General features: G+C 43.6%; 1 protein-coding gene across 2 annotated transcripts in view; it reads left to right on the top strand.

Annotated features, from left to right (window-relative positions):
• LOC124802677 (ATP-binding cassette subfamily G member 4-like) overlaps nucleotides 1-20,853 on the top strand; it is a 311,068-nt gene that overhangs the window by 164,686 nt on the left and 125,529 nt on the right. Inside the window, exon 2 of one of the 2 annotated variants that reach the window (XM_047263605.1) lies at nucleotides 1,949-2,079. In XM_047263605.1, the coding sequence (XP_047119561.1) occupies nucleotides 1,949-2,079 (131 nt within the window). Of the gene's footprint in view, nucleotides 1-1,733; nucleotides 2,080-20,853 lie in introns of those variants that run through there. The other variant, XM_047263604.1, reaches the window with a different exon arrangement.

Here is a 20,853-nt window from a genome sequence, read left to right as displayed (position 1 = left end):
GTCAGTAGTTGTACGCTCAAGTGACGAAAATCATGGGATATCTCCTGATATCGTGACGGACTTCCTTTGACGCGGTGAAATACAACAACTCGACGTGGAATGGTCTCAATTAGTCATTGGAAGTCTCCTGCAGAAATATTAAGCCATGCTGCCTCTACAGCCGACCATAATTGCGGAAGTGTTCCGATGCAGAGTTTTGTACACGAACTGACGTCTCGGTTACGCATCTTAAATGTTCGGTGGGATTCATGTCGGGCGATCTGGGTGACCAAATCATTCGCTCGAATTGTCCAGAATGTTCTTAAAACCAGTGGCGAAAATTATGGCCCAGTGACATGTTTGGGGACGTGAAGTCCACGAATGGCTGCAGGTGGTCTCCAAGTAGCCGAACATATCCATTTACAGTCAATGATCGGTTCAGCTGGACCATAGGACCCACCCCAATCCATGTGAACACAGTCCACACCTTTATGGAGCCACCACCAGCTTGCACAGTGCCTTGTTGAAAGCTTAGGTCCATGGCCTCGTGGTGCATGGGTCGCACTCGAACCCTATCATTAGCTCTTACCAGCTGGTCGTCTGGTGTACGATCGATATGGTTACGAGTCCAAGAGAGGTGATTCAGGCAATGTCGTGCTGATAAGCAAAGACACTCGCGTCAGTCGTCCGATGCCATAGACCATTGACGCCATATTCCACCACACTGTCCTAACGGATACGTTCGACGGAGCTCCCACATTGATTTCTGCGGTTATTTCACGTAGTGTTGTTTGTCTGTTGGGACCGACAACTCTACGCAAGCGCCACTGCTCTCTGTCGTTAAGTGAAGACCGTTATTCGTGGTCAGAGGTAACGCCTGAAATATAGTATACTGGGCAGATTCTTGACACTTTGGATCTCGGAATATTCAATACCCTAACGGTTTCCGAAATGGAATGTCCCATGCGTCCAGCTCCAGCTATCATTTCGCATTCGCAGTCTGTTAATCCCCGTCGTGTAGCCATTATCACGTCGGAAACTTTTTCACAAGAATCACCTGAGTAGAAATGACAGCTCCATCAATGCAGTGCCCTTTTATACCTTGTGTATGCGATACTACCGCTATTTGTATATGTGCATATCGCTATCCCATGACTTCTGTCACCTCATTGTATTTTTGTATGATTTCTTCTAACATCTTCCAAGTATTACAGCGTCCGGAAGTTACGTATTTGGCCTAATTTCACTTTGGCTTACACTACTGTGCGTTTCTTGAAGTAAAGCATGACGAAATATTCCAACAGTAATGTTTGTTTACATATATAAACATTAGTTGTGTAATGTTTTCTCGCCTTTTTAGTAGCCAAAAAGACGGATTTGGAATACTGTAAGTAATTATATAGCAACTATGAATACCATGGCCACAAAATGAAGAATTTAATGGCGCTCTTCATTTGAGTTGCTAATTTGTTCACTTTACACCTCCTATAATTTTATTGCCAGTGCCACATCTCACAATTTACAAGAAATTACCTGTCCTGTCGACGTTTTTGAGTCACTCCTATTATTTCATGTTGTCAGTTGTTCCTCCACTGAGTCCCTCTCTCAGCGCAATAAGAACAGCTGACACGCAGCTACTGATAGCCTGAACGGGGTCGCGAACGCAGCGCCGCCAAGCGGCCGCGCCATGCACTGCGCTTAGTTGCCAAGGTAATGTGCACGCGGCGCGCAGGCGCAGCAGCAGCAGCAGCAGCGGGAGCGACGTCAGTCGAGGGACGGCGGTTGAGGAGAGAGGACGTAGCGCAGATTGTGCCGCGCCGCGACGTAGCTGTAGCTGTAGCTAGCTGAAAGCAAAGGCAGGACTCCGCCGCGCGCTACGTCCAGCTGCAGCCGCCGCCATGCCTTCCGCCGGCGTAGAGTTGCTCGAAGCTAATGGCGCGCCCGCGTCTTCTGCTGGTTTTAACAACAGGCGCAAGTCGTCGGTGAAGGTGACCATCGTGCCGAGCCAGCCCAAGACGCTGACGCATCTTCCCAAGCGGCCTCCTGTCGACATTGGCTTTACGGACCTCAGCTACACCGTCCGCGAAGGCCGTAAAAAGAGTGAGTATCTTACTTGGTTCGTCTGTCTTGAATCCGTAGAACAACGTATCTCACCACCAACACTTACGGTTATAAATAGTCACCCAACTTTCTTCAGTTGTTTTATCCATGGTGGCTATTGTTGGCGCCATGTTGGATGTAGACTCGTAAAACATAAACAACAACATCCTCCTTTAGTCACGCGCGTGTACAGACTAGAAATACAGATAATTTACATGGTAAAAAGACTCTGGTTTTTCTTTCCATGTCAACATTTTGTTGTGTGACATGTACAAATAATGACGGGATGTATTAAGCACCAGAAGATGTGTCTTCAGTATTCGAGACGTATTGTGCTTCCTAGTGAAAAACATGGAAAACTGTAGGCGAATGTGTTTTCCTTTATATTATTCAGTTGTTAACTACAATAGATGCATACCATGAAGTTCACTGCCTAAATTGTTTCGAATTCATATTAGCTGTAGCGGTTTCTATTTATGTTCTCTCTGCCGATCCGCTGCCGCTAACACTTAAAAACCCAACCCAGTAATCTGGTTTGGCATTGTTCGTACATGAGTTGCGTTTCCTCCCGTTTAGGCTCTTCACGAAATTTTAAATCCCAAGGTATACCAGAATATGAGTGCAGTGCCTTTATTCAAGGAAATTCACCTACGATAGCTGTGTTGGTGAGATATGTCTGGTTTTTAAGGGGGTGAGACACGTTCAGTAGGTATTAAGAGTAGATAAGCGATAAGGAATCATACTTCTCGCAACGAGAGACAGTTCGTGGTTCTATTGTCGAAGGTGCAAACGAAGATATACAGCGATCACATGTGGAATGACCACGAGAATAACCTATCGTCTGGCCATGATTTGTTATAGCGCTAGAACGAAAGGAGACGATCAGCCAAGGACTTTGGTTTGTGTTGAAGATCACGATGTGCGCCTTCATATTTTGATTGTTGCGCTCAGGAGAGTTCAAAAGTGGCGTTTCGAAGAAATTAGAACTCGCTTGAAACTTTTGAATTTTTTACTCTTTAAATATGACTTTTGTGAGAGGTTAACACCAAATGAGTTTTGTCTTTTGTATGGTCCACAAAATTACCTTCTGCGTTGGTTAACATCATGTCAGACCACAACCTCTTAATTATATGCTATTCAGTTCATAGGCAAATAGCCCTTTGGGATGGACGGAATTTTTCTTTTCGCTGTTATAAGAATACAGATACAAGGACTGCTGCATGTTATACTATATATTTAATGACAAAGAAAAAGAAGTAAATGGTAACAGTTAGAGCTGCAAAGTAACTTTCCTGTGGCGAGTGGAACGTGGGTGGTGACGTTAATTGAGTCACGGAAGAGGTCTATCTCTGCGACCCCCGATACACTGATAAAATATGACAACCTTGCGCCAGAAGGACAAACAATGGACACCGCAGAGAATGAAGCGTCACCAAGTTAGAGCTTGCACATCGGACTTTGGTACTTGACCTAGTGTGAACATTTTGGATCCATTTTTGCGCCGTGCTGCCCACTGTCAGTTGTCGCGTGTCGCCAGATTCTTAGCTATAACAGACATTTTACTCCATCAGTAAACACTTCCGGGCTAAGTTGCCGTGGTCGATCTGTAGGACTTCTTCTCCCTGACGTTTCGTTCTCCGTAGTTCAGAACGAAACGTCAGGGAGAAGAAGTTCTACAGATCGACGACGGCAACATGTATGGGAGGTATGTGGTCTGCGATTTAAATATTGGGATCCTAGTAACTGGAATTGATCAAATTCAAGAGTATTTGATTATTTCATAAATGAATGACATCTTGACACAGTAACAGGATTTAAAAAGAAGTGGGTATCACTACGAAAGAAATATCATTGTTTTAACGATGACAGTAGTGCCATTTGGAGCACATTTATGCTAAACTAAGGAAACAGCTGAAAACTAAAATGTGGACAGCCTGTGGTGGATATGAACCGCACTTGGCCCCGAAAGCTAATCCACACTTAACTCTTTAATATGTCTACCTTCCCACAAAATAATGCAAAAAGTAAGAGACTTTTCATGATATGCAAACGAAGAAAGATGAAAGGAGTGGTGAGTATCTTTAATATTAACTAAATTTGAGAATAAAAGGCTTACCACTGACGACGTGATTGTGGTGGCGAAACATGTTTGGGTGAGAAGAAACTAAAACGTTGTTTTTCAATAAGGCGGACCTGATGGATGGGAAAAGAACACCACTGTGACATTTCCGTCGATAGTAGGGCTAAAGCGTGATATGGAGTCTTTTTTGCGGCCTACTTGTGGTTAATACTATACCATTACGTCTATACTCCACAAACCACATTACGATGTGCGGCGCGGGGTATTTTGTGTAACACTGCCACTTCCCCCATTTTTGTTCCAGTCGCGAATGGTTTGAGGGGAGAATGAACACTGGTAAGCCTCCGTGTGACCTCGAATCTTTTTAATCTTTTAGTGAAATACGCGTAGGAGGAAACAATGTATTTGTTGTCTCTTCAAGGAAGCTACGCTCTCGCCACTGTTAACAGTAAAACAAACCGTGATGCAGTGCGCCTGTCTTGCAGCATCTACCACTGAAGTCTCGTGAGCGTCTCCCAGTAAATGAACCTGGAACAAAACGCGCTGCTCTTTAGATCTTTTCTGTTACCTTCCTCTATCGATCCTATGTGGTACGGATCCCAGACGGGCGAGCAGTATTTAAGAATATTGGTTAAAAACAGTCTTGGCTGCAATTTTAGTTTTTTATTTTTCAACGACGCGTTTCGCCTTATTTAGGCATGTTCAGGTTATCCTAATTTGGTATTTCTTAGAAGAATCCAGTAGTCAGTGTAGCCAAAGGGCACCATCGAATACATCAGGCCAACATCGCCTTCGTTAAACTCAGTAAAAACTTTTCTAGATGGACGCGAGTGATACCAGGATTTGCATAACGCGTTCACGTTCACAGGAGCGAGTAACAGAATAAGATGGGGGCTCAGGTAGTAACGCCCCCGTCTTATTCTGTTACTCGCTCCTGTGAACGTGAACGCGTTATGCAAATCCTGGTATCACTCGCGTCCATCTAGAAAAGTTTTTACTGAGTTTAACGAAGGCGATGTTGGCCTGATGTATTCGATGGTGCCCTTTGGCTACACTGACTACTGGATTCTTCTAAGAAATACCAAATTAGGATAACCTGAACATGCCTAAATAAGGCGAAACGCGTCGTTGAAAAATAAAAAACTAAAATTGCAGCCAAGACTGTTTTTAACCAATACTGTTAAGCACTGGTTTGCTGTATGCCACATATGGACCGGAAGAATTTCTATATAAGAATAGTTTGAACGAGGTTTTGTTAAGTTTCTCCCTCCGTGGGTGGACTACAAGAAAATACGTGTTTTTTTCACCAGACGCGATTCGCTTTACTGATGTGCAGCACCATCAGTGGCCTAAGTGTAGGCGAGAAACCACGCAGAAATCGCCGTAAGTAAAAACCGAGACATTGTTAAAGAATTGTTTTTCCATCTTAAAAACAAATCAGATTGTAAATATCTTTAATTACAGACCACTGATGGTGCTTTAACCCCAAAAAGCGAAAAACGTAAGGTGAGAAAAAAACACGCATTTTCTTGTAGTTGTAACGACAGAACGAAAATACCCTCAGGAATAGGCAGGGGATTGAGCGACTGTGTAGGCCTACCCTCCAATCCCACTAGCGGCTTGCTGCATCGATTACTTCCTGATAAAGCCGAAAAGACGCACCCAAGAAGGTACTCGGCACAGTTAATATAAATACAGAATACGATCAAATGCATCCAAACTCTTCTGATTACGTAAGAGGGGTTAGCAATCGATCCATTCTCTTGAAAGTGCCCTGCGAAATTTTTAGCGGTTACAAGATAGAATGACCCCGCTATCGCAGTGAAGAGTGAGGTACGTACTGGACTACCAGTGTGGCATCGCGAAAGAGAAGTCTGAGGCTTCTGGACATATAGCGCACGTATCTACGTTAATACTGCATGATTTTTGTAAGCTCAGTGCAGTATCGTCTGGAATGAGCAAGTTAAATTTGTGTGCTAGTCAGAGTTAACAACATTACTATTCTTAGGCGGAGCTCTGCAGCTCACCAAGTGGCAGACAGAAAACAACAGACCGCCGCTGCAGAGGTTGGGATTAAATGATAGAAACAGCCACCCTCTCTCTTAGATACAGATAGCACTGGTTAAATAACCTTCAAATCTGGCGATTGAAGAAGCTAGGAGAGACATGTTATTTGGTCTTAATTTTTCTCAAAGCAGTCATGCTTAAATTGGCTGTGTGACTCTCCGAAGATACATTATCTGATCAAAAGTCCGCCCTGGTAGCTACGGGGTCAACGTGACTGCATGCCCAAGCGAGGGGGCTGGATTCGAATCCCCGATTCTGAGGTTTTCTGCGCACGGGGACTGGGTGTGGTGTTGTGCTCATCATCATTTCGTCATCACCGACGCACAAGTCGCCTGAATGGCGTCGACTAAAAATACTTACACCTGGCGGCGGCGAGCCGCCACGCGACAGAGTGTGGGACGCCTAATCAGAAGCGTCCGGAGTCCTGTTAGTGCACATTAATATGGGGGTGGCCACCCTTTGTCTGTTTGACGGCTTGAACTCTGTTGAGGACACTTACAATGAGGTGTCTGAATGTCTGTAGAGGAATGACAGCCCTTTCTTCCTCAGGAACTGAAACAAGAGAAGGTAGTGAAGTTGGACGCTGGAGCCTCTGGATCGAAGTGGGTCTTCCAACTCAACCCAAAGGTGTTCCATTGGCTTCAAGTCGCGACTTTGGGCACCCAGTCCATTTCAAGAGTGTTATTGTCCTCACAGATGCTCCTTTATGACAAGATGTACTGTCATGCTGATACCAACAATCATCGTCTACGAATAGTTCCTCTACTGTATGCAGTACACAATGCAGTAAAATGTGATAATTTTCCTCACATTTATCGTTTTCTTAAGCGCAATAAGGGGACCGCACGGTAACGATGAAAAACACACCCACACCGTAAGACCAACTCCTCCGCACTTCACAGATGGCGCTACACATGATGGCAAGTAACGTTTTCCAGAAATTCGCCAAACCGCAACCCTTCCATTGGACTGCCACAGGGTATAGCGTAGATCATCGCCAAATCACACGTTTCCAGTCGTCGACTGTCCAATGGCGTCGCTCTTCGTATATATATATATATATATATATATATATATATATATATATATATATATATATATATATATATATATATATAATGGTTCATATGGCTCTGAGCACAATGGGACTTAACATCTGAGTTTATCAGTCCCCTAGACTTAGAACTACTTAAACCTAACTAACCTAAGGACATCACACATATCCATGCCCGAGGCAGGATTCGAACCTGCCACCGTAACAGCAGCGCGGTTACGGACTGAAGCGCCTAGAACCGCTCTGTCACAGCGGCCGGTTCTTCACATCATCTCAAGCGTTGCTTAGTAGTGACTGCAGAAACACATGGCTTTGAGGAGTGCTCAACCATTGTACTTCATTCTCCTTAACTACCTAAGAACAGTCCTTATGGTAGCAGCAATACTGGTAATACCATGGGTGATTGCTTCCGCTGTGTTCGACGGTCCCTGTCCGTCAGTTCGCGAGGTCTGTCTGATCTTGATTTCGCTGCTGTTGTTCCTTTGAGTTTCCACTTCACAGTAACATCACCAACAGCCGACTTGTGCAGCTTTGGGAGGGTTGAAATATCCTTGATAGATTCGTTACTCACGTGACCAGTCCACGGTCGAAGATACTGAACTCTCCTGCGGACAGCTTCTGCTGTACTGCTTCTGTAGAGACAACGCAGTACTCCCCACCTTCTTTTATACTGGTGGGTCCGCCTCTCGTGACCCTAGCGGTCAATTCCGCATTACATAGAGGTATCGGGCTACTTTTGATTAGATACTGTATAATCCCATATTGATCAATTGATGAATAATAATAGCTTTCCTTTCACTGAAACTATAAAGCCATATGGAGTAAGGGGGCGCTTTGGCTAAGACAGTCAGGAGTAGCGGGGCTCGATTCCTCATCAGGCAATCTAGGTTTTTATTTTTCACGCTTTCCCTAAACCGCGCAAGGCAAATGCCGGTATGGCTACTTTGGAAAGGGGAAGTTCTTTTCTTATCCGAGCGGCGCACGTGTAAGAAAACTATATATATCACGTTCTATGACAGGGGGGCAGTGTACAAAAGACGCGTCGAACGTGTTTATGTATGTGCTTTTGTGAGTTTCGTGCACTTTCCAGAACAACCATTTTCTATAGCCTCGTTTTATTTATAAAAGGTTTCGTAATACCTTGAATGGTTATATTTATACAGATCTTCGAACTGAGCAAGGGCGGGGAAGTGGAGCAGCAGTCCCATAAAAGTTTCTTGTCTACTTCGCATGGATGGTCTTCATTTATTGCGCTTCTCGCACAACCATCTTCACCTACTCTGATAATAATATAAAAAGAAATAGACTCATATTTGGGATGCGTTCCTTTATTAACAGATTGGCAGTTTTTCTCAAGGAAACCAACAGGACTTTGGCATTTGGGCCAGACAATCGCCTTGCAATGCATACGTTTTTGGCAGTACTCCAACATCTGTGGAAAACACGAGGTACAAAAACAATTGAGACGCAAAAATCAGTCCGGTGTATCATAGTGGAAATATATTTGCGAAGGAATAGATAAACAGACAGCTTGATGACCAGACGCAGCGAAAGTTAAGAGAATACGGTGACACAGTTCTTAGCCTGCAGCTCTTCCGCGTACACACGCTAAGCTAGATGACTATGCATTTGCGCGCTGACACGAGACAGCGGCACGTTGGCAGCCCTGCAGGCGAAGCGAAAAGTCAGGACGAGCGTGGCAATTAGGGAGGACGCAGTTCGTGTCAAATGCCCTTTGTGGCCATTTACGGTACTCAATTCAGACATTATCCCTCAGTTCCCTCCTCTCTTCACCATTTAGGCTTTAGGTGCTTACAATTTTCTAAAGTAGGAATACACCAGATTTACAATAATATTCTTTGTTCTAAACTCGTCGAATTACACGTGTAATATTGTTAAGCATCACTTAATAGATAGACTTTATCACACCGAAACAAGCCCTTTGGAACGTAGCTACATATTTTCTGCCATTGGTAGGTTAGAATGTTAGTAATAAAATCGTAAGTTTTTATGACAATACAATCAGTCTGGCCCATGACCTTTCAGGCAGTCGGAACAGTAGGACACGTGGCGTACTCGAGAGCTTTATGATAATGCTAGCAGACACGCACACACACACACACACACACATTCGCAATAGTTTTACGCGCACATCTAATGGCGTTGCCGATATTTCCGTTATTTTGAAGCGATTCTGCCTGCGGCGTTATCCACATTAAATTAAGAGCAGACATCTGCGAGGGAGAAATTATTTCAAAAGGCGTAGGGACTACAGGTTCACTGAAAACAACCTTAAACGGAGCCACAAATGAGAGAAGACTTGTATGATGCTTCGCTTTCATTGTTTTATGTTGTGAACGATGCCTGTTTTTACCGCATGTGCTGATGTCTGCATGTTGTTGTGGTCTTCAGTCCTGAGACTGGTTTGATGCAGCTATCCATGCTACTCTATCCTGTGCAAGCCTCTTCATCTCTCAGTACCTACTGCAACCTACATCCTTCTGAATCTGTTTAGTGTATTCATCTCTTGGTCTCCCTCTGTGGGGCGCGTAATAGTGTAAAATAACTCGAATTTCAGTCTAGCAGCTTGGTTAGTGCGGAGCTTTGTAGTCGCTCTGTACGATCTTCGAGCACAGCATAATCCACTTCGGACAAATTCTTCATTATTGGCAGGGATTGCGGGGGTTGTGACCCGGACCGAAGAGTGCAAACTTGCGCCATCAGAAGATGCGCCGGCGGCTTTTGCAAGAGCGCGCAGGCAGGCGCTCCGGCGCGCTCTGTGGCCGAAAGAAGGCGATAACTGCGCAGTCGCGGAGTTTGATCCGGACCTTCCTCCGGCCTGTCTGCCGCTGATAAGTGCCGCGTCCTGCACAGTCTCAGAGCAGAACCTCTAGCGAATATGCTGCAGGAATTGTGTGTGTGGCAACACGTCTTACAAGGGGAGGGGACCATGCCTACATAATATCGCGAATGTCGTCCAAATTTATGCTAGATGCAGAGCTCGACCAGAAATGGAAGTGACACAAATGGGAGCTCCAAATGACCAAGAGTCTAGAAACAAAGAAGTTGGCCAAGTGGGAGTAGGAAATTTGTAAATTTGTGGTAAGGTCTTATGGGACCAAACTGCTGAGGTCATCGGTCCCTAACCTTACATACTACTTAATCTAACGTAAACTGACTTAGGCTAAGGACGACACACACACACATGCCCGAGGGAGGACTCGAACCTCCGACAAAACGCCTCAGACCACGCGGCAATATATATATATATATATATATATATATATATAAAATTCGTACTGGGAATCGAGAATCTCGGCGATTTTTGCCTGTTATAGATATCGATTCTTGCAACCCAACGGTCCTGGGAAATCCAAGTTTATATCAAAATATCCACAGTATTTCCTCAGATTAGCCTTCACAGACAGAAACTCGCGGCCGGGCACTTATACGTACGGTTGTACAGATACTGGTCGGGCTTCGTTGCGCTCTGGAGCTGCAGCGGCAGCTACTTCAATACTTTTACCGCCAGGTACCGCCCCTTCTCTGGCTGACTAGAGAGCCTGTAAACTGACCAGCTCGTAGCTGCCACCGTTTCCAAAAGACATCACTTCAACCGCCAGTTAAATATGGAACGGATAACAACATACATAGGTATCCCAGAAACGTTGCGACAAACTTCGATGTGGTGTAGAGGGTGCCCTGGGGAACAAATCGAGGGTAGGAACCCGTGTCTGGAAACGTCATCTAACGACACTGCAGAGCGCCAAAGTCATTGGCTCCGGCGCCTGCCATTAGGCCACCGCCACCCCTTCAGCAACAAATGTGACTTTGTACGCTGACGGACCCTAGTCGGAACGTCTCGCAGTGTTTTCTTGTTCAGTGAGGGAGAAGTTGCTGCGTAGCCTAGCCTCGTTACCTTAGTGTATGACTGTTTCGGAAAAAGGTTCCATCTGTAGTTTATTTTTGACCTGAGTACTGAAACACATCGGAGTTTGTACAGGGTTCCGGAAGAAAAATAACCTGCGGATGGAAACCCTCGTCCGAAACCGTCATCCACCGACGCAGAAGAGCATCACCTTCATATGAGCCTTTCTAAGCAGCAGCTAGCTCCGTCTTCGCCACCGACGATCGTGGCAATCAGCGGCGATCACTGAATAGCAAGCAACAATGCGAAACGTTCCGCCTACGGTCAGCGTACAAAATCACGTTTGCTGCCGGAGGGGTGGCCTGGCAGTAGCCACCAGCGCCCATAACTTCGACGCTCCGTAGCGCCGATGGATGAAGTTTCCAGACACGGGTTCCTATTCTGGATTTGTTCCTCGAGACACCTTCTACAACCCCTCGAAGTTTGTCGCAACGTTTCTAGGTCATCCTGTCTATTACAGGCTCGTAATTACCACAAAGAATAAATTATGTACAAGACCTGCCTCGCGGATCGGTGTATCTAATAGTGAAAACGCGGCATAATAGGTATAGAAGAAGTTGCAACGTCATAAAACTGCAACGAAATGCTGGAAAATCTGCAGAGGATCGACGATAGGTGCTGGGAATGGTACTTGACTCGCAGCGTAAAAAAAGAGCAATGTTTTGCGCACAAGAAATCGGGAAGACCTATTATTGTCCCATTACATTATTGACGATAAATCACAGAAAACAATACGAGAAGTAAAATACGTAGCAGTTATCGGAGGTGACTTGGAGTGAAATAGTCATGTACAGCATGTAGGAGAAGCAGACGCCAGGCTGTGATTTATAGTACGTATCTTGAAGCAATGTAATTCATCCAAGAAACAACTGGCTTGCGTAAAATTCGTTTTACCTATTCGTAAGTATCGCTAGGCTGTTTCCAGGTAGAAGCAGTAGGAAATATGTAGAGCAAATCCAAAGAAGAACGGCAAATTTCGTTAGGGACTCGTTTAGTAGGCGCAAGATCGTTACTGAGATGCTCATCAGTCTCCACTGGCAGACGCTACAGAAGAGACGTATTTCACATTTTCTGGACAAGTTCACTGTTAAAATTCACAGAGCGTACGTTCCGAGAAGAGTTAGGTAACACGTGACTCTCCTTTGGACAGACTGGTATAATTCAAATGTACACAATTTAATAGAAACACCCTTCTGCCCGAAGGCTATTTACATTTGTGCTTGTTAACCTCGAATGCAAAAAAAAATCTTCCTGGTTGGAGTATCGGAAATAGGTTTTTGCCCATATACATCTACACATATATTCCGCAAGCCACCTGGCGGTCTGCGGCGGAGGGAACTTCTGGTGCCACTACCTGATCCCGCCTTCCCTCTTCCATTCGCTAATGATTGTCGGTAAATCGCTGTATTAGTTCTAATTCCTCAACTTTCGTCGTTTTGGCTGTTTCGCGAGATGTATGTGGGAGGAAGTAGTATGTTGTCCAACACATCCCGAAAAAGTACTCTCGGAATTTCAATAGTTAACCTCTCCGTGAAACATAGCGTCTCTTTTGTAGCATCTGCCACTGGAGTTCGATAATTATCACTGTAACTCTTTCGTGCCGACTAAACGATCTCGGGACGAAACGCGCCTATCTCCGTTGGTTCTTCTCTATCTCTTCTATTAATCCAACCGGATAAAGGGCCCTGACTGATGAACAATACTCAAGAGTCGGCCGAACAAGCGGCTTGTAAAACATCTCTTGTTGTGGATGTATTACAGTTCCGTATGATTCTTCCTATGAATTTCAGTCTTGCAGCTGTCTTTTCCTACTGTTAGTTTCATGCGTTCACTCCCCTTAAGATCGATCCGGATTTTTACTCCTTGGCGTTTTACTATAGTTACTGTTGCCAGCAATTTGCCACCCTTCGGTCTGTCCTATATTCGAGATTTTCCACAAACTTTTCCAAAAGTGTCCGTCTCTACATTTTAATGTTTTTTTTTTCTCTGCTATTATTTTCGTGTAAGACAACCGTGATAACTTGAAAGCAAGAACCCCCTGTCTGTCGTGAATGATTAAGAGAGTTTGATAAGCTGTCTATGGGTGTGCATGAAATGCTTGTGAACAGCTCTTAATCTGCATGAGGCTGTCAGAGGTGGATCGCTGACACGCCTGTCACTGTTCTGAAGCGGTGAGAACCGCACTGAGTTAATTATTGATACAGGCGAATGGAGAAACTCGCGTGGAAAATTCTGATGTTTGCGTCGCTGGCACAAGGTCATCAGCGGTGGAGAGTTTTTGTCGTTTCAGCGTTCTCCAGCGCGGATGTCGTCGTCTTTCTGTTCTCGAACTGTTCCGACATCTGCCTTCTAAAAATTTACATACTTTTTTGTGAATGAGCTATGCGGTTGATCCTGTAGCTTCGCTTCTCTGGAATTGGAGCAAGAGGAGAAGAAATGGCACTCGTAACAGATCAGAAAATCTGGCTGCTATGCGCGAGTGCTAGAAGGCTTACATTCCGGGTTGAAAAAAAAAATACTTTAGGATGGTCGTTGCAATTAATACAGTTTACGATTTCGATTAAATGTCTTACTAAAATGCCAACTTGTCCTCTACGATCCGATAGTATTCAATTACTGAAAATATACTCCAATTAAAGACTTAGAACTATTAATTAATTAGTATGTTTATGTGTGCGTTTCGAAACTGACCAGGTTAGTTTGAATATCAAAAAATTTACTTAAGCGTGATTCTGTTTCCAGTGAGCAGCAACGGTTTGCATTAGTTGGTTAGGTTTACGGGAATATACTTTGTAGGCTCTATTCAGTGTACTCTTAGGTGTAAATCGTACAGTAATGCGCACCGGTTTCCTCTATTAGGCTCACCCAGAGGGCGGTCGGAATGTGCTTTTCGCTACTCGTATGGATTAGACGGCACATCAGAGATGAAGACCAATTTCAGAATTGTTTTATATCACAAGAATTGCGTGGTATCCCATGCTATTTCGAGGCGCTAAAAGGTTTATTTCACAATAACACATTACTATCAGATAAGTCTTTTCACTTTAGATGCAGGAAACGAATCCAAAGGTTAGAGGTTCGACATCCGCTTGATTTTAATTTTTTTCTAGCTGTTGACGAGAATGTCGCCTCTTACAATGCTACAATCTAATTAAATTAGTTTGCGTCTTACGTTTAGTGTCAAAAGCTGCAACGTTTTCGTGACAAGTATTGTCTGCTAGCAGTCAGCAAAGTGCTCCGTTATCCGTGGCGATAGAAAATCGATTTAGAGTCTATAAATCGATTAAGTGTTTATAAAAACTCACACAAAAAATTTGTAAACTATGTATAGTAAAATCTCTCTCTGCCTAAGCATGTGAAATCTGTGTTCTTGTTAGGGCCGGGAAAGAATAATTTTAAACTTATCACGTCATATCTCGATCACTGCTGAATTCACTGAAATATTTTTTTCATTGATTATTAAAATACCTCGGTCGGGAACGAATATTTCCAAAGTTACGTATCACATTCCTTTTTTTTTTTTCAATATTAAACTCGTAATAAGCATGAAGTTTGAAGTCTACTGGTTAAGATCTCAAGTACACGTATATGTACATTAAATATTTTCGAAAATATAAAAAATAAAAATTAACGCTATGTAATTTAGAATATAATTCTGTGTAACAACAATAAAACAAAGGATGTAAATTTTTTCTTTACTTGTTTTATCTTCAGAACTGACGAGGTTAAGTAGGACTACAAATTTCTGCAAAAAACTGAAGTGGCCAGGTCGTTCAGACTCCGGTTTAAACTGTAGAACCCACTACGGTGTGCTGGGTCGACTCCGATAGGATCATAGAATGAAGTGGTACAGTGGTTCCAACATTAGATTGGCGTTCGGAAGGAACGAGATTCAAACCCTCTTCCGGTCATTCTTAAGTGGGTTTTCAGTGATTTCCTTAAATCGATCAAGGAAAGTGCCGGAATTGTTCCTTTCAAAAGGACACAAATGAGTTCCTTCATATCCTTCCGCTATTCGAGCTTGTGCTCAGGCTTCCGTCTGATGGGAAGTTGTGCAGTAAGTGTTCTATTCTTCCTTTTCTCAATAGTATAAAGACTGTGCTCTTCAAACCAATTATCGGCTTGGTGACAGCTTTTCTTACTTCCAGTGTTATTTACCACTGGACCACAATCACTTGTTTGTAACAGTTCTCGTATCAGTAACAGCTGCGTAATTGGAGAAGTATTGGTGACTGCACATCGTGACTGTACATCATATCGTACTTTACTTGTCCGATTTGCATTTCATTGTGGATGATGTACACTTTAGCTCCCACAGAATGCTATAAATAACGGCACTGCTTTGAACACTTATCGGACTGCGAGCAAAGTTCAAAGATGGTAGACAAAGGCCTTGCACACGTCAGCTTTTGCAGCCGCGTGCGTGAAGAACTCCTCCATCGGTTCTCATAAAAAAGTGAAACAATCCCTGAAGTTTCTGAGACCCAGTCTACCACTGTTTCCAAGTTGTTTCACCATATTTAAGCCATTATCAGTAGGTGCTTTCTTCTTCTTCTCTTCCACATTTATATTTCATGCGATTGATATAGTCAGCGCCACTGCCGTGCCGCAGTGGTAACACCGGTTCCTGTCAGATCACCGAAGTTAACTGGGGTGGGCCAACACTTGGATGGGTGACCATCTGGTCTGCTGAGTGCTGTTGGCAGGCGGGGTGCATTCAGCCCTTGTGAGGCGAACTGAGGAGCTACTTGATTGAGAAGTAGCGGCTCCGGTCTCGGAAACTGACATACGGCCGGGAGAGCGTTGTGCTGACCACATGCCCCACCATACCCGTATCCAGTGACGCCTGTTGGCTGAGGATGACACGGCGGCCGGTCGGTACCGTTGGGCCTTGATGGCCTCTTCGGGCCAAGTTTAGTTTTTAGATATAGTCAGCCAATTATTATCAATGGGTCATGAAAAACCTGTGTATCAGTACTTCTCTGAATTACTACATCTGACCACTAACATCTTTTTAGGGTAATACGTAATACACGGATAGTAACACAGTTATCTACCAGTCACTTCTTTCTTGAGACTGTGTTGTATGTCAAAAGAAAGAAACTGGGAAAACCATTCCTTGTTCGACGAGTACTCGAATATTGCTCGTCAGTTCTGGAATTCGTGCCAAACTGGATTTCTAGAGGCAATAGAGAAGATCCAAAGAAGAGCGGTGCATCTTGTTGCAGGTTCATTTAGTAAAAGCGAAAGCATCATATAGATGCGCAGCCACCTCCAGTAAGAGACGCTGCAGGAAAGTTCTGCAAAGCGACATGGTCTATGGTTAAAGTTCCGAGAGCGTATATTCCTAGAAGAATCAGCCGTTATACAACTTTTTCCTAGGTATAGCTCGCGAAAGGTCCGTCGAGATAAAAGTAGAGAGATTCTAGCCCACACGGAAGGTTACCGGCCACAAAGCGTCACGTGGATTGCAGAGTACAGATGTGGATATAGGTGTCGAAGAGATGTGTTTCATATTATCGAAGGTCAGCGAGGCTCATAGATCTTAAGGTATGCATTCCATATTTACTAGAAATGTTTTTCTTACTTTTGTCCGTTCTCCCACCTCTGGAAGTTTGTCGGGGGAGTTCTGGTTCACCCTGTATGTACGTACTCCTAGGTACCGTATGGCAGTATCGATTCGTGTTCTCTGTTTTACACATCTCAGTATGTTTAGTATAAAGGGAAGTTTCCGATATGAGATGGGCTGACAATTAGAAGTTACATATCGGCCTTTCGTGCCCATGTAGACAGAGACCATCATCAAATCTTTTGAGATAAGTTTTAAACATCGGAACATTGCCGATATTACGCACAGTAATGAGCTAATGAAACTCGCAGGTCAGTATAAAATCGAGCGGGTCCAGTTTAATGAAGGGATGTTGGCTGGTGACGCAAGTGTTTTCCTGGAACTTCATTCTTTCTTACGTCAGTGCTGTCCCGTGTTTAGAAACAGCGGTAGACCACGAGACATGGTCTTGCAATACATAAACCTGTCGTAGACGCAACACATTCTGTAGGATCGTAGTTCGATATAGTTATGCCTTTCTTAACTTCACGTTAAGCCCTAATTCAATAATTCTTTCCATAATGCATAAACAGGTTTGTTTCTGAAAATACACGTTCCTTCGTCATTGATGGTTGGTACGTTGTGTAACGATTGGAGAGCCGATTTGTAGAGAGGGAAAAATTGCCGGTTATTGGAACTCTGTTCTTACGTATTACCATTCAAATATCTTCTATACATTTCTTCTATACATTTGTCCGTATGTAACCTTCTATTCATAGGTCGTCGGCGGATATTTAAGGTTTTGAGAAAGGAGGCGGACGAAAGGCACAAAGATTAAGCTTTAATGGCTCGCTGTCATCGAAGTCATTACAGACGGATCGTTAGCCCAGTTAAATAAAAGAGGAGAGAGCAGTCGACCGTGGCACGGTTCAAGGAACCACGCCAGCATTCGCCTGAAGTGATTCATAGCAAATAAAAATCAGATGGCCACAGGTAAATTCAAACCACACTACTCTCGAGTTCAGGTCCACTGTAAACCTCGATCTGGTGAATAATATTGGACGAAATTAGGTTGCAAATTGCTTACAAAGTCACATGAGTAGTTTTCATTTGTATTTGGAGAATTTTTTTCTTTAATTGAACCAGAAAGTGACGACACTGCAACCTACGCGATTGTTGGTCGGCTTCTGTGCGCCAGTCGCTTGAAACCTTATAAAGTAGATAGCCTTGCGCCAGTCAGTCTTCTTTTTCTGGAGAAGAATGTACCGTTGCGAAATTCACTAGTTGGTTCGAATTTTTGCTGCGGAAATTGTTCGACCGGTTACGTTCTTGATTGCGTATCTTACGTTATGAAGGAAGTGATAAGAATCTCTGAGAATCTTTGTGCTCCTGCAAGAACGCGTCTCGTCTTCAATTTTGTGATTATGTCATTGAGATCCTTTTTTTTTTTTTTTTGCTGTCGAGGAGAAATTGTTGGACACAATACAGTTTTAAGAGTTTGACTGCTTATCCCCGATTGCTTGGGGTGTGTTGGTGGTGGAGGAAGGCTAAAATGCCATGTTGCATCAGGACTTACACTGGATGTTCAAGTTGCAGATCTCTAATTACTGGCAGCGTGAGGAGAGTCGAAGGCAAGCAAGAGAAAACTACCTCCAAAAACGACAATGCTGAGAAAAGCTTTATTTTGTTCACTGCAGCCTCGGAAAAGTCGGCTGTTTTCCTTAACGCGGTTTTCCAGATACGTTTGTTACACTAGTAATCTGTTTTTCATTTTAAAAAGAGAATAGCATACTAATGGACTTGTTTGTGCCGTGTGCTGCTCGAGGTGTACCTCTGATGGACTCTTTTCACAGTTTCCTTTTTTTATTTTGGAACTCCTGTATTTTATGCGCTTACAGGTAAGATCTTCAGCGAACTACGTTAATGTACTTTATTCGCGGAATAGAGGTTTCCTTATGCATGGTGTCTCGTCCTGCATTCACTTCCTTGTCTTTCGACGTCCAATTGCATGTATTGATGAATGTTCTATAGAACGAATTTCCAGTCAGCAATATGTCGTGGATGTGATTAGAACGTCATCAGTCAGTGTGACTTGTGCTGCTTTCTGGAGGCTTCTTTGCGTGAGACTTCATCCTAATGCCAATGTGTCTGTAAAATTACTCATCTACGTCAAAATATTGTAAAAAACGTGGGAATATAGACATATGAATATTTTGATGAGACCTCCCAAAGAGGAAAAGAGTGACATCTAGTACAGTCACTACAATAGTGGCAGCTGACCAGCTGAGTCGTAGGAATATATTCACATTTGCACCGCGGGACGAACAACGAAAACATATTGACATTAAATAAGCGGATGATTACGCGCGCGCTTGGAGTTCTCAGTTGACTTATCGACATGATCGAAGTAGTTAGAGATGCGTATTTGCTGACAGTAACAACGAGCATAAATATCCCAATGACCACTAGAGTTCATCAGAGAGACGCCAACAGAAATTTCACCGCCCTACCCTCGTCATGTATTTATGGTTATTATCAAGTAACCTTGGAATCGCTTATCGGCAGACAAGATCACAGCACGTAAGGTATTTGGTATAAGATCCGTGTTACTATAATCTTGCCGACACTGGCCTTAAAGATAGTTTTGAATTGACACTTCGGGGTTCGATGGTTACCTGGTCGTGTTCAGGATCAGACTTCCGTGTAGCAGTGTGAAGGCAATTAAGGAACTGCATGCATCAACCCTTCAGCAACGTTGACGGGCGTGTTATAATGTTACTCTTTGTCAGGCATAAGGCTGAAACCACTTACTCTTGTGCTTGGTTGTAGCGGTAATAGATAGCCGGATATGACTTTGGTCGAAGGAACAACTATGGCTGTGTCTGGTAAACGTGTCAGTAAGCTCTGTTGTTTCTGCGGAAACTTAAGCACTTGCATTTTTATACCTTTGAACCTCGTCGTTTTAAGGTTAACCTGAAATTTTACTCCGTGATGATAAAGCTTATTGACTGCAACCAGTAGGTGCTTATGTAGAGGCCACTAATGGCGTGAAACTACTTATGTAGCGGTCGGATGAATGCAGTGTGTCTGCAGTAGGTCTGAAACAGCAGTACTGGATGGAGGTTAACTAATCACGTACCGTCTATCAAAGCGAGATTGCCAACGCTCATTAAAACAATTTAATGGATACAGTCTCAAAGAAGGTTGCTGTAAGTCCAACAATAAAATTTGCCGTCCGTATGGTAATTACGTCGTATACAGGAATCACGTACGTTGCGCAGCAACGGAACCCCGTCGACGGCTCTATTCTTTCATCATGGGAAAGAAAAGAGGACATCACCCTAAGTGCGAAATTACGTTGCCTCAATTTGGTGAGTACCTGAAACATTAAAGTGTCCACAGTTGTGACAAAAAAATTTTTAGGCGTCGTATTTCAAGCATTCATTGTCTCCACCATCAAGGCCTCTCCATATTTTTAGTCACAGTGGCGCGTACGTAGGGTACTGCGCCTGGGATCCTCTGTTTGAAGTGCGAATTTCCAAACCAAAGGCAATGAAATGAAGATCAAGAAAAACAGTCTACATCAACATCTATAACAGTAGTCTGCAATTCTCACTTAAGTGCCCGGCGAAGGGTTCTTCGAACCACCTTTAAACTATTTCTCTACCGTTTCACTCTTAACAGCGCTTGTTAAAAATGAACACTCAAATCTTTGTGTACGAGCTCTGATTTGTGTTATTTTATTACGATCATCATTTCTTCCTATGTAGATCGGCGACTATAAAATATTTTCACATTCGAAGGAGAAAGGTGGTGACGGAAGTTTCGTGAGACCTCGCCCCAGCGCAAAACGCTCTTTTGTTAATGACACCCACCCCAACTCGCTTGTCATATCCGACACTCTCTCTCGTATATCGTGATAATACAAAATAAGCTGCCCTTCTTTAGACTTTCTGATAAGGATCCTATCTGATGAAGATCCCATACCGCACATGTGATCGTTCCAATTGAAGTGGTCCGTATTGTAACTCCTATGTATTTGGTTGAATTGAAAGCCTTTAGATTTGTGTGGTTTATTGTGTAACCGAAATATAACG

Source organism: Schistocerca piceifrons, chromosome 6 (assembly GCF_021461385.2).
Source record: "Schistocerca piceifrons isolate TAMUIC-IGC-003096 chromosome 6, iqSchPice1.1, whole genome shotgun sequence".
In the NCBI taxonomy this organism is placed as follows: domain Eukaryota; kingdom Metazoa; phylum Arthropoda; class Insecta; order Orthoptera; family Acrididae; genus Schistocerca; species Schistocerca piceifrons.
The sequence above is the reverse complement of the archived record's forward strand: the minus strand, read 5'-3'. Positions and strand labels throughout refer to the sequence as shown.